We start from the raw sequence: 13920 nt of genomic DNA on the forward strand, positions 1-13920 counted from the left end.
CTATTTGGAATCTCTGGAAGCATATAAATAGGGTTGTTTTTGATATTATCACCCTACATCCTAATTTTCATAGGTAGTGTGCGAGCCAAGCGTTGGAGTATTTTTTTCTATGTGGGGAAGATCCAGAGGCATCGGAGTATGGTGGCTATTCCTGTGAAGTGGAATAAGCCCCCACCTGGTTGTTATAAGTTAAATATTGATGGAGCATCATTAGGCAACCCAGGAAGAGCTGGGGGAGGCAGATTGATCAAGGACAGCACGGGGAATTGGGTTAAAGGATTTTCTAGATCCATTGGAACAGCAATGAGTATGGGACCAGAATTTTGGGCATTAAGAGATGGCCTAATGCTAGCCAACCAGCTGGATATTCAACACCTGGAAATAGAATTAGATGCAAAAGTTGTCATGGACTTGATTAACTCCAACCATTCCTCTAATGCAACTTATTCTTCTCTGTTGTGGACTGTAGGTGGTTGCTAAACAGGCTACCATGAGCCACAGTGAAGCTTGTGTTTCGAGAAGCTAATCATTGCACTGATGCTCTAGCAAAGAATGGATGTAATCTTGATGTAGATTTTTGTGTTTTTGATGTTCTCCCATCCTTTGTTATTGCTCTAGTCTGCTTTGATGTAAATGGATCTAACTATTGTAGGCTTACAACCACGAACCTAGCTATTTTGGCTTCTTAGTTTTATATATATATTATCCCTTTAACCAAAAAAAAAAAAAATTATTGAGTACTCACAGAGTACCATAAATGTGTACTCCCTCTTCTAACATAATTGTAGGTTTCACTAATTAAATAAATTTATGGTGGGACCTACAATTCATATAAGATGATAGAATACACATTTATGGTACTCCTGCAGTATTCAATAATTTTCTCTTTTTATAGTGATACTTTGGGTTAAGTAATGTATTTGAGATTGGTGGGAAAGTGTAATTAAGTGTGAGTATTTAAAAAAAAAAAATAATAATAATAATAATAAGCAAAGAAGGAGATAAACCACCTAAAGAAATTACTGCATATTGAATTTTGGTTTTTTTTTTTTTTTTAATTTTGGTTTGTAATTTTAAAAGAGTAATTCTCAAATACTCTTGGAACACAGAAAATGATACTCCCTCCCCTCATATTCAAGTTTAAGTCCTAATTTTATGCGTCTATTATTTTAGTTACCTAAATTAGATAAATAAAGAAAATAAGAAAAACCCAACACTAAGATATCCCCACCAGCTTCTCCAATCACGGCCATCCACTGCCGGCAGAAAACTTTGGCTGTTATTTTCCACATCACAGAGAGCACACCTCAAAATATAGATTGATAAGAAACTAAAGGCCAAAAAAATATAATTTTTTATGAATAAAAGGCAGGGACGGTTGTTATAAGATCAATAGAATAATGATCTTTAATATGGTCGAAAGACAATAGAAATAAAAGTTAGTAATTTTAGTGGTGCAGGCACGCCATGGCGACCTGAAGCCTAGACCTTTGAAAATCTATAATGTTTAGTTTCTGAGGAAGCCTAGAAAAGAAATCACAGAATATTGGACTTTGTTGAGTTTTGAAGGTCCTAGATATGGCTTGGCTTTGTTCTGTTCTGTTCCAAGATGGTATCTTAGCTGGATGGCTAGAGGAGTTGGAGGCGCCGGCGAGTGATGGGGATGGTGCAGCTGGTGGGATGTGTTGACTGTTGGGTTTTTTTTATTTTCTTTATTTATCTAATTTAGGTAATTGAAATAATAGAGACATAAAATTAATATTTAATTAACTAGATGAAAATGTGACATGTTTTTATTTGTAGAACATAAAAAAAAAAAAAAGAGCTAAAAGAATAAGATAGAAGATTTAGCAGGAAGAATGCTAAATGCTAATCAATTAGCATTGATTTCACCAACTGATAAGATTGTATCTAATGCATCTTTGAGGGCAAAATTTGCTCAACAGCATTTTTTTCAAAAAAATATTAGATAGACAGCACGCGTTTGAAGTTATTTAGTAAGGTAGACTCTAGCCACCAAATTTTTTCCAAAAAAATGTACTATTAGAGCAAATTTTGCCCATCTTTGAGACATTATGCATATTTAAGATATTTTCAAATAATTAATACTATTTAAAGATATTATTACTTGTATTTTAATTTCAATTAAAAAAAATTCGATGTCAATGGATAAAAAACTGAGTTTATTAATTCACTTAAGTGAGCATTTAATTAATATTGATTTTTCTTTAATAAATAGTAGATGATTTTCAACATAGTGAGTTCCAGTTAGCTCAACTGGTAAAGTCTATGATTGTTGAATAAGAAATCTGAAGTCCAATTCTTGTCTACACCAAAAACTAATTGATGTTTTGGTTTAATAATAAAAAACTATCATTATGAACGGAAGTCTTAAAACTCTCAAAAAAAAAAAAAAAAAAAAAAAAAAAAAAAAAAAAAAAAAAAAAAAAAAAAAAAAAAAAGGAGATGATTTTCCTTCGTGTTATTTGGTCCTCTGTTGTGTTGCACTGTCAAAGCAGACTTCTTTGCCGGGTGTAGGATTTTAAGAGTGAGGTTTGCTTATTCCGATAGGATATGGTTTATTATGGATTGGAGAGGCGGAAAGATAACTGAAACTACTTTTTGAAAAAAAAAACAAAACAAAAAGGAATCAACATTTCATCATCTTTTTTATATGAAACGGATGGGCTTGCTCTTGTGAGGTCTAGCAAACAAGATTTTGAATCCATACATCTATTTTTAATTAAAAAAAAAAAATGGAAAAGATTAGGTTTTTAGTTTAAAAAGGTTTATATGCAAAATCATGTTTTAACATTAAATTAATTAATTAAAAAAGATGAAGAAGAAGAAAGGTCTGGCGGGTCAAACTTGGGTATCTGCATGCAAAAATTTCGAGTAGGGATCGGGCACAAGCAATAATTGGGTTTTGGGGTCCAGGCATCCTCAAGTAAAGATTTTAGGTCAGGTTCAGGTATACTTCATCCAAACTCAGCCCATACCATCCCAAATTGGACCTTAAACAAAGTTAAAAGGCTTCTTCTTTTTTTTTTTTTTTTTTTTGATACATAATAGAAATTCTATTCTAAACTGATCTAAGCATATATATATATATATATGTAAAACTTCATCTTAGAAACTTTAACTTCGGTTCTTATCTCCCACATTCCACAAGCACTTTAATACTTGTAGAGTGATTGATCACTATCGCGCCAAATATGTGTGGTGGTAGTTAAAAGGCTAATTGGTTCAAAGTTAAGGAACTATGGTTTAGAAGAGGTTAAGGGAGTGTTAAAAGTTAAAACTAAAAGACTCATTTGATAATATTCTCAAAAAAAAAAAAAAAAAAAAAAAGAAAAGAAAAGAAAGAAAGAAGAAGAAGAAGAGAGAGAGAGAGGACTCATTTGATAAATAATCTTGTCCAATTGAATAAAGTTTGATATGTCTCATTATCTAGTTTGAATCGATCAATATATGATTGCAAATGACAAAACGAGAAAAGGTCACTACCAAATTTAAAAATGTGGTCAATAAGCAAAGGCTTAAAGGCTAACCTCATCACCCCATCAACTTGGAACCAACCCACATCCACATATACTTCTACAGTTCCTCCTTCACATGTTATTATGGTTTCCTTATAACGGTCGAATTCACTTATCAAACAGTGCTTTCCAGTGCTATTTGCTATGCTTGCAAACACAAACACTATGTTTTCTCCACCTACGACTACGAGGTTTCTACAACTCAACTCTCCATTCTCCTCCTTCTTACTACCTTCAAACCAAAGGGTTCTCTATCATGGCCATGGTGGCCGCCGCCTTGGTCAGCTTCAGACATGTAGACAGTCCATGTTTCTCAATACAAAACCTGTCCTTAAAGATGGTACTCTTAGTATCAAAGGTAAGGAAACATTGACGGGTGTGCCTGACAATGTGGTTATCACGCCATTGACGGATTCATCAGCATTTGTTGGTGCCACTTCCACTGGTGATGCTAGTTCCCGACTTGTTTTCAAGCTTGGAGTCATCGAGTAAGCATGTTATTCATTTCCATTTTTTTTTTTTTTTATTTGTAGCTTTTTAACTTTACAATCGGATTGTTTTACTTTATCTAATTTTCACCCATTTGGAAAATATAATGTTGTATTCTAGTATGTGCCTATTATTTTTTCAATCAAATCAAAGTGAGACATTATTTTCGTTTTAAACATCAAAGTTAGTTGTGGATTGCAGTTACCTTGACCTGTTAAGTAGTTTTGTTGGTTGGTTAATTGGTCACATTTTATTCGTGAAATGGGTTGGATTGGTATTAGTTTGGATACAGCAAAATAATTCTACTCTTACACTCGAATAAGTGACCTGGGTTTGAATCCCATCTACATCAAAAAAATGCCATAGATTTCAATCCCATTGTATCTATCAAAATAAGAAGATCGAAGTTAGTTTTATTTATTTTTCACTAAGTGTTCCATCTTTCACATCTGTTGATAATTGTGGTTACCAAAACACAGCTTTATGGCATACAGTTGGATAATTAGTCTTTTGATGCTTTTAGTTTATTCTTAGTTTTGAAATTGCTCTTTAATTTGTGTCTCAAACTTTAAACTTTAACCGGTTCATTTCTTAATCCTCTGTTTAATCAGTAATGATATCAGCAAGGGTTCACTAAATATTATACTGTGTTTGCCCACGTAAATGTCTTTTATCTCTCACATTCATTCATGTCCGTTGAAGATCCAATTAGAATTAATTCCTAATGATATTTTCTTGATGCAGGGATGTGAGATTATTGTGTATATTTAGATTTAAAATATGGTGGATGATACCTCGAATGGGGAATTCAGGCAGTGACATTCCTATTGAAACTCAGATGTTGCTCCTGGAAGCAAGGGAAGGACCAGAAATTGATGCAAAAAATAAAGCAACTTCTTATATCATTTTCTTGCCTGTGCTAGATGGTGAATTTAGAAGTAGCTTGCAGGGGAATTCATCAAATGAGCTCCAGTTCTGTGTTGAAAGTGGTAATATTTCAAAGTTCTGCTTATCCCCTCTTTTTAATTTTTATCACATTTGTTATTGATATGAAGCATAATGGAAATCTGGTGTAAAATTTTTCTTGCCATCCAGCACTCGTTGTGCCATATAATGTTAAATAAACTTACTGCGAAAAATTATTAGAGAAGTTGATGCTACTGGATAAGTCTGACTTATCATTTGCACTAATGTCACTATGTATAATGTACCAAAAAACCAATAGATTATGTTATAGGACCATCTAATTCAGCTGAGCAGGTTAAGGCTTTGCACTCAGTTGGGTTTGAATAAAAACAGTATGCAGCCACGGGTATATTATGTCTGAAGGTTGATAAGGATGAACATTTTGTCCCTTCTAGGAGGAGACAAAAGAAAAAAGGAAAACCAATTTGTTCCTACTCACCAATTTTCTTCTCAAGTTTCTCATATTCTATTATTCTAATGATTAGAACGATCTATGTATTTTGACAGGTGACCCGGAAATAGTTACATCAGAATCCCTAAAAGCAGTTTTTGTGAATTATGGAAACCATCCATTTGATTTGATCAAGGAATCTATGAAGTAGGTTAGCTCTCCAAGAAAGCTATAGGTTTCAAGTTACGTAAATTTCTGAAATTACTTAGGATTATGGCACTTATAATGCTAGCTTTGTAGCATGGCAGCTCCTGACTTTTGTGAATTCATGCAGCAGACAGAGGACATAAACCATATGAGATTGTGAAATCTAAGTTTGCATATTGTCGTTAGTAGCTGGTAATCTATTTATCATCACTCTTTTCATATGCACTTCGGACCATATGCAGGATTTTGGAGCAGCAGTTTGGAACCTTTTCACTTAGGGAAACCAAACAGGCAAGTCAGCCAACCAATTTTGTGTAGCAGACCAAGTAAATTTAGTCAACTTGTGCTTGCAAGAAACAAAAGAAGAAAAGTAGAGTCCTCTATAACTTTCGTTTCTTTGGTATGATTTTATGATGCAGTTGCCTGGAATGTTAGACTGGTTTGGTTGGTGTACCTGGGACGCCTTCTACATGAAAGTTCATCCTCAAGGGATCAAAGATGGCCTTAAAAGGTTAGTTCAGTTTCTCATACATTTTCTCTTTATATTCAGGGATTTACAATGATATGCAAAACAAAGCTCTTTATTACAAGTTCTTTCATTATGTATGTCAGGATTGTTCACTTACATAGTCAGGGATGTTAACCAAGACTTGACATATGCCTATTGGTGAGGAATTGAGTTATGATGAAATAATACTTGATTATCCCAGGTGTGGAATTGAGTTATGATGAAACATTTTGAGGGGGATGAAATTGAATTCTAAATAAATTATTAATCACCATTTTTGGGGATACTTAAATATTCCCATATATGTAAGGTTGAATGGAAAAATCAAGTAAAATAAGCATTTTGGATGGTTTTGCGCCTTACAAAAGGAAACTACTGATATGCTATCATAAGGATGTTGCTCCTAATGTATTCACATATCTCTTAAGTGAGACGTGTCTATTATATATCATCTTTGTTTGCCACACAAATATAAGGAGGAACTGATGATATCTGATTCTCACATTGGCATTGCAGTCCATGATTCATTTATTTCTCCATATATCAAAAGTTGCTTCTATGAGCTTGCGCGGAAGCTTGTTTTGCCCTTAAGAAGTACTTTTTTGGATTAGCTGTTTCATGTTTTCTTTTTTCTTTTCCACTTACCTCTGTGGGTTGCTTGGAAACTATTTTTATTTAATTTTATATCTGTATCTCCCAGTTTATCCCAGGGAGGCACTCCAGCAAAGTTTTTGATAATAGATGATGGCTGGCAAGATACAATTAATGAATTCCAAAAAGAAGGGGAGCCATTTGTTGAAGGGTCACAGTAAGTTTACTCATTATTCTCTTGTGCATGACAGAGTGCATATTTACCTTCTGTATTGCTTGAAATTGCAGGCATGGTGGCAGATTACTCAGCATTGAAGAAAATAGTAAGTTTCGGAGAACAGAAAACGAGCCTCAAAGTGAGGCACAGGCACCAAGCAGTCTAAAGGATTTTGTTACAGATATTAAGAGAACTTTTGGCCTTAAGTAAGGTTCCAAGACTGACTTTTCCCCCCTTTTTAATTATGATTGAAATCTTCAATAAGTAAGATTGTAGCATAAGGTTGTTGAAGAGTAGCTCATCCTCAACTCCATCTACAAATACCAGGTGTAAAACTACCAGTGTGGTCTCCATATTTGATTGTCTTCCTTACAAGTATCTTAATTTCTTCTATACTTTGTTTTTTAGTTCTGGACATTTCATTTTCTTTATCTTTCTTGAAATTCTCAGGTATGTATATGTATGGCATGCCCTGATGGGATACTGGGGAGGGCTTCAGCCAAATGCATTAGGAACCAAAAAGTATAATCCAAAATTAAGATACCCAGTACAGTCGCCAGGGAATTTGGCAAACATGAGGGATGGATCTATGGATGCAATGGAGAAGTATGGCGTTGGTACAATAGATCCTGCTAAGATATCTCAGTTTTATGATGATCTACACAAATATCTTGTTTCACAGGATGTGGATGGAGTTAAGGTTGATGTTCAGAACATACTGGAAACTGTTTCAAGTGGTTTAGGAGGTCGAGTTTCTCTTACCAGACGTTTCCAACAAGCACTTGAGAAGTCTATAGCCGCCAACTTTCAAGACAACAGCATTATCTGCTGCATGGGTCAGAGCACGGACTCCATTTACCAGTATATAACTATTTCACTACAATGTCCTGCCAAATTTATTTTTTAAACAAACCAAAGTGCAGTCTGAAAATTTTTCGTGCACATTAAATTTCATGAATTGCAAAATGCATGGACCAAATAAGAGGAACTATGCAAATCATTTAATAGGCCTCTCCTATAGCTTTTTCAATTGAATTGTTTTAGCAATCTAACAAGTTACACACCTCCATAAAATTTAGAAGACTATATGTATAAAGCAATTTAAGACTTGAGAGTAGATTACTACAATCATATTAGCCAATGAAATTTTGCATTGGGAGATATTTTTCCAGCATTGAAAATTAAATAATGGGATATCAAGCACTACAAGTGTGCAACTTAACCTGAAATTGTTTTGGTAAGATTTCCTCAAGCATCCGCACATGTGACACCTTGAATTTCATCTTAGTGTAGGTATTTTAACCAATATAATGTAATTTATGTTCCAATTGGACCAAGTGAACCTTTCAGTCATCTTGGCATATCACTTCTTTATAAATATTATGCCATCTTATGAGTGCTACTTTAGGAGATTATTTTATATGCCAATATTTCTGCGCACAACATAATTTCTTCCCCGCATTTGCTAATGTAGTTCAAAAAGAAGTGCTATTACAAGAGCATCCGATGATTACTACCCAAGCAACTCAACCACACAGACACTACACGTAGCTTCTGTGGCTTTCAACAGCATTTTTCTCGGTGAAATTGTTGTCCCAGATTGGGACATGTTCTATGTATGGCCTAGCCTTCTCATCATTTTATCTACTGCTTTATTATCCAGTTTTTAATGACTTTATCTTTCAACCATCAGAGCAAACACTATGCAGCCGAGTTTCATGCAGTTGCTAGGGCTGTGGGAGGTTGCGGAGTCTATGTTAGGTAAGTAAGAAAGATTACCATGGAGATTCAGATGCTTTGTTGAAATATACAAGGCACCTCTATATGAGAACAACCACCTCCCACCCTCCTTTTTTTCCTACTTTTTATTGTTAAGGATTTATGAATGTCATTTCTAGCCAATCACTACATATAATGCACAAAGAGAAACCCACAGTCAAACCCTACTCCGTTATTTATATATGTAATATGTATGTCTCTTTACATTGTATTGATGCATGTATTATTGGGGTGAAGTGTATTTTTATCTGTGCTCTTCCTTTGAAATGGTTTTGCAACAACTAATTTACTACATTTGAAATTTGATAACAGTGACAAGCCTGGTCAGCATGATTTCAAGGTACTCAAAAGGCTGGTACTTCCTAATGGATCAGTGCTCAGAGCTAAATACCCCGGTAGGCCAACACGTGATTGTTTATTCGATGACCCAGTTATGGACGGGAAAAGGTATTTACCTTCCACTTAAGTTGTATAATATTTGATAATATGTCATTCCTCCTGACCAGCTTGTGTGAATTCTGATCAGTCTTCTGAAGATTTGGAATTTAAACAAATGCACTGGAGTTTTAGGCGTATTCAACTGCCAAGGAGCAGGAATCTGGCCCTGCTCAAAAACTAATGCTCAAGGTGATCCTAGCTCTGAGTTATCTGTAAAGGTCTCTCCTACAGATATAGAGTATTTTGAAGAGGTCTCTGGGAATCTTTGGACTGGAGATTGTGCAGTATTTTCCTCCAGCACAGGTTCTTTCATTTTTCCAAACAACATTTTTATACATACAACTCAAACCATTCTTAGTTTTCTTGGATAGGAGATAACATTGGATAGGAGATAACAAACGCAATGTGTACATATAGGGATAGAACAATTTCTCATCAGTCTGTCTATTTCCTATACATCTGTTACAATTTCAGGGTCTTTGCTGCGATTACCAAAGGAAGAAAAGTTTGATGTCACATTGAAAGTTCTGCAATGTGATGTCTTTACTGTATCTCCAATTAAGGTTAGCTTCTTTTACTGGCTTATCATTATTTATGAGTTTTGAAATATGAATATCTTTTTGGGTTTTGTGCAGGTCTACAATAAAAAGATTCAGTTTGCACCAATTGGATTGATAAATATGTACAATTCTGGTGGAGCCATTGAAGCAATTGACTTCTTTAGTGATTCTTCTAGTTGTGGAATACATGTTAAGGGGAGAGGATCAGGTAATTTTGGAGCATATTCCAGCACAAAGCCAAAGTCATGCTCGATAAACTCAAAGATTGAAGAATTTGACTTTAGAGATGAAGACAATCTTTTGACATTAATAGTTCCTGACAGAACCAGTTCTTGGGACATTGCTATATGTTATTGAGGCCTTATTTGTTTAGCCAGTCTCTCACTTCAGTATTATTTACTATTCTTAAAATTTATAATAAACAAAGGAGAGAAATAATCAATAAACGAAAATGTAATTCTTGAACTACCAAGTTTTTTTTCTGCAACATTTGAGAAAATGGTGACAGATTTTTGTTTCTGAGCTGATGAACATTAAAGAAAGAATTCTTAGAAAAGTTCGATGTGGTATTGTTCTAATTGTTTAGCCTGAAAATAAAGAAAGAATAGAATTTGCTTGCTTGCACATGAGACATGTTACAAGATGGTGGATAGTGACAGATTTTTGTTTCTGTGCTCAACAAATTTTTGGTTCTTTTTGCCAAGTCATGTGCAATCATTTAGCGTTTAAACAATTGGTTTGGATATCCAGCTTGAGGTGTAACTTGGCTGCACCTTGAGAGACTTTCTAAACGCTGTTGATGTGTTGCATTTTTTTTGGCTTATTTATTATTGCTAGTTAGACTGTGTCGTCTAATTTCAGGCATTAAGCTTTGTGTATTTTATGTTGTTCTTGTTCTAATAGTGTGTACTTGGGGTGTGGAAATTTTCCTCAATTTTCTTTATTATTTATTAACAAATGACTCTCAAAATGGAAGTTGTGTTTTTCTAATATGCTCAAGTGGAGTTATAACCTTATTTTTAGGATGCTCTAGACCCTCACAATATAATTCTTATAACTTCTCATTAAGTGAAATATATTCAAAAATGACAATTGATGATTACATCAAGTGAACAATCGTGTGGCTTGTTCTATTTTTTTTTTTTTTTTTTTTAAAGTGGCTTGTTCTTTTTTTCAAATGTGAAGCCATAATGAAATGAAATGATAAGTTTAGGTGGAAAAGGCATTTTGAAAAAAAATAGCTTTAAAATAGTAATTACAGCTAGCTACCTATAACTAACAAGAGATGCTACGTTCATAGCATTTTTACAACATTTTCACAACAAATCATAATTGGTTAGTTGTTTTTTGTTCAAATTTGAACTTAACACTAAGATTACTTTTTTACCCCAACAATAACAACCAATAACAACTTGCTATTTAAGATTTGTTGTAAAAATATTGTAAAAATATTGTGGACATATCATTTTTCAAAACTATAAGCTCTAGTTCAATTGACACCTTCTCCTTATTTAAGTGCATAAAGAAAGGGGATTCAAGATCCATTATTGTAACTTACTAATATAATAAAAAAAAAGTAAAAAGATATTAATTACAACAATGTAGCTTTTTTTATTTTTTATTTTTATGAGAGTCAATTACAACATGTAACTTGACAATATTTTTTGTCGAAGAAAAAATAGCATAGTACATATTCCTCCATTATTCAAGGGATAGTCTTCAAATAACATGAAAAACACGACGGATTAGTTAAGAAAATTTTTGAGTGACAAATACATGTGAAAAATAATAAATTATGTGAAGTCAAGTGATCCCTATGATGGACACAGGTATCCGTAGTTTCTGATAGCTTATTTATATAGTATTTAATATTTATTAAGAAAAGGTATCTGTAGTTTCTGATAGCTTATTTATATAGTATTTAATATTTATTAAGAAAATATAGTTTTTAATAATTTTTATGTTAAATCTATGACAAAAAGTTAGCTTATTTATAAAAAGCTAAAAGTTTGACTATTTGCAAAAAGTTAAGACAAAAAACAATAGGTTAAAAAAAAAAAATTAACTATTCTCAAACATACTTCTAAACTTCGAATTAGTGTGGATGAAAGATGTTACACCAAAATTCATAAATGTAATTACGATCGATTTGGCCATTTATAGTGAGAGTTCACAGACAAAAAAATAAAAATAATAAAAATGTTATGTCAAGTGATGGATAAAAAAAACGACAAGCAAGGCAAGGCAAGGCCCAATAATGCATTGGATGGGCTTTAGGGGAAAAAAAATATTGCTCTATGGAAATGAGTTTAATTTAGTTATTATACTTAGAGCATTCTCATCAACAATTGTAAATGCTATAAATGCTATTTTTTAGCATCTGAAACCCAAAAAAACCCACTCCATCAAAACTTGTATATGCTTTAAAATTTGTAATCTTGCTATAGTGCACTCTCATTTTTTAGAGCGCACTATAGCAAGATTGTACAATATTTTATTATTTATAATTCTCTCTCTCCTCCGACTCTCCCTCAAACTCTCACAAACTCTCCCTCAGACTCTCCCTTTTATTCTCTGGTTCTCCCTCACAACCCAGGCATCATTTCCCTTCCCTTTTCATCATGCTGCCTCCATTCTGAAACTCATCTGCTCTCCGTTAAGCTTCAAGGGTTTGTGGTTGGCAATTGTGGTCATGATTTGGTGGGTTTTGTGGGTCTGATTTGGTGGGTATCGGTGGTGCTCGGCGACAGTTTTGATGGGGTTGAGATCGGGGTGATGGGTTTTGGTTAGGGTTGAGAACGAGGTGGGTTTTGGTTGGGGTTAAGATTGGGGTAGGTGGGTGGTGGGTTTTGTGGTGGCGACAATGGAGGTTTCTTCTTTTTTTCTTTTTTTTGTTGCATTTGTGGTAGTGGTTTTGGTTCAGCGTAGTGTTTGGCTGTGGGTGTGGTTTTGGTGATGGGTTTTTGGCCGTGGATGGTGATGGGTCATCGATTTGGTTAGGTTAAGTTGGGTATGGGTGGTTGTGGGTTTTGGTTGGGGTTGAGATCGGAGTGGGTAGGTGGTGGGTTTTGTGGTGGTTGTTGTGGTTATTGGTATTGGGGTGTGGCTAAGCTGCGGTGGTGGCTAGCAATGGCTAGCCTTGGGTGTGGGTTGTGCCATGGGTTGAGAAAGATGGAGAGACAATGGGAGAGAGAGACAAAGGGAGAGTGAGAAATAATAATAAAAAAATGAATAAAAATATTAAAGAAAGAATATTTAAATGAAATTGTAGAATGTTTGATGTTTGGTATATTGTAAAATGAGGTGTTAAAATTGTAAAAGTAGTGTTTTGAGATTGTAAATGCTAAAATTTTTACAATTGTTGATGAGAATGCTCTTATGTGGCGTTTGGTATGGGAGAATTCGCATTACTCTTAGCATCCAAATTTCTGAGAATTTGATTATTTGCAATCTGGATGCCTAAGAATATAGCTATTCCTATATTTGGTTTTATTGGGGATCTTTTAAAATTCTTAGGAATGTGAAATGATAATGTTTGGTTTATTCTCATGAATTTTAAATGAATTATTTATTTTTCTCATTCTATCCTTAGATTTGAATGTGAACTACCAAGTCTCTAAAAAAAATTATCTTCTAAATAAATAATGAAAAACAAAATATAAATGATTAATTATGACAAATTCATTAAAACTGTAGTCTAACATTTCAAAATGACAAGTACAATACAAAAATAACTATTTAAATTCTCAAAGCTTTATTCCTAATAATAATTTTTATAAGAGCTTATCCATACCTGACAATAATGGAGGGTCCCCTTCAATTTTTTTTTTTTTTTTTTTTTCACATGTAAAACCTAAATAGAACTTTGTTAAAGAATATATCAACATAGTTGTCTATCATATTTATGTTGTTTTGGCGGGAAAAGATATTGATGGTTGTTTTATATTTTATCTTAATTGCTTAAATGATAAGGAAAATGATTGAAATTGTTAGTTTAAAAAAAAAAAATACAATTTCCTTTAAGCTTGGGAATTTGGATACCCACTTGTTTTAAAAGAAATCAACATTCCTACTGAGAGGCGCTTAAAGGGAGAATCTAGATTCTCCTGGTATTTGACTCCCTAGCGTGATTTGCAACCAAACATGAAAATTTTTAAACATTCCTGGGAATCCTAAAACATTATTCTATACCAAATGCTTAGGATAAAGTTTTAACTACAAAATTGGTTGTAGCC

The 13920-nt window shown here is 33.7% G+C and overlaps 1 protein-coding gene across 1 annotated transcript; it reads left to right on the top strand.

The window, feature by feature from the left end:
• The first annotated feature begins 3577 nt into the window (after positions 1–3577).
• LOC112037436 (probable galactinol--sucrose galactosyltransferase 2) lies at positions 3578–10309 on the top strand. Its single transcript, XM_024070258.2, has 14 exons — positions 3578–4027; positions 4773–5017; positions 5502–5592; positions 5835–5883; positions 6012–6103; positions 6801–6908; positions 6980–7114; positions 7359–7769; positions 8383–8524; positions 8602–8669; positions 9000–9134; positions 9214–9428; positions 9600–9688; positions 9761–10309. The coding sequence occupies exons 1-14, from the start codon at positions 3684–3686 to the stop codon at positions 10040–10042; spliced, it is 2406 nt and encodes an 801-aa protein (XP_023926026.1). The 5' UTR covers positions 3578–3683; the 3' UTR covers positions 10043–10309.
• The last annotated feature ends 3611 nt before the right edge of the window (positions 10310–13920 follow it).

This window comes from Quercus suber, unplaced genomic scaffold (genome assembly GCF_002906115.3).
Source record: "Quercus suber isolate HL8 unplaced genomic scaffold, Cork oak 2.0 scaffold_102, whole genome shotgun sequence".
Lineage (NCBI taxonomy): Eukaryota > Viridiplantae > Streptophyta > Magnoliopsida > Fagales > Fagaceae > Quercus > Quercus suber.

Coding starts and splice junctions, on each gene's coding strand:
- LOC112037436 (XM_024070258.2), top strand. CDS start 3,684: ATGCTTGCAAACACAAACACTATGTTTTCTCCACCTACGACTACGAGG. Junction 5,593..5,834: donor TTGATCAAGGAATCTATGAA/GTAGGTTAGCTC, acceptor GACCATATGCAG/GATTTTGGAGCAGCAGTTTG. Junction 8,525..8,601: donor CAGATTGGGACATGTTCTAT/GTATGGCCTAGC, acceptor TTCAACCATCAG/AGCAAACACTATGCAGCCGA.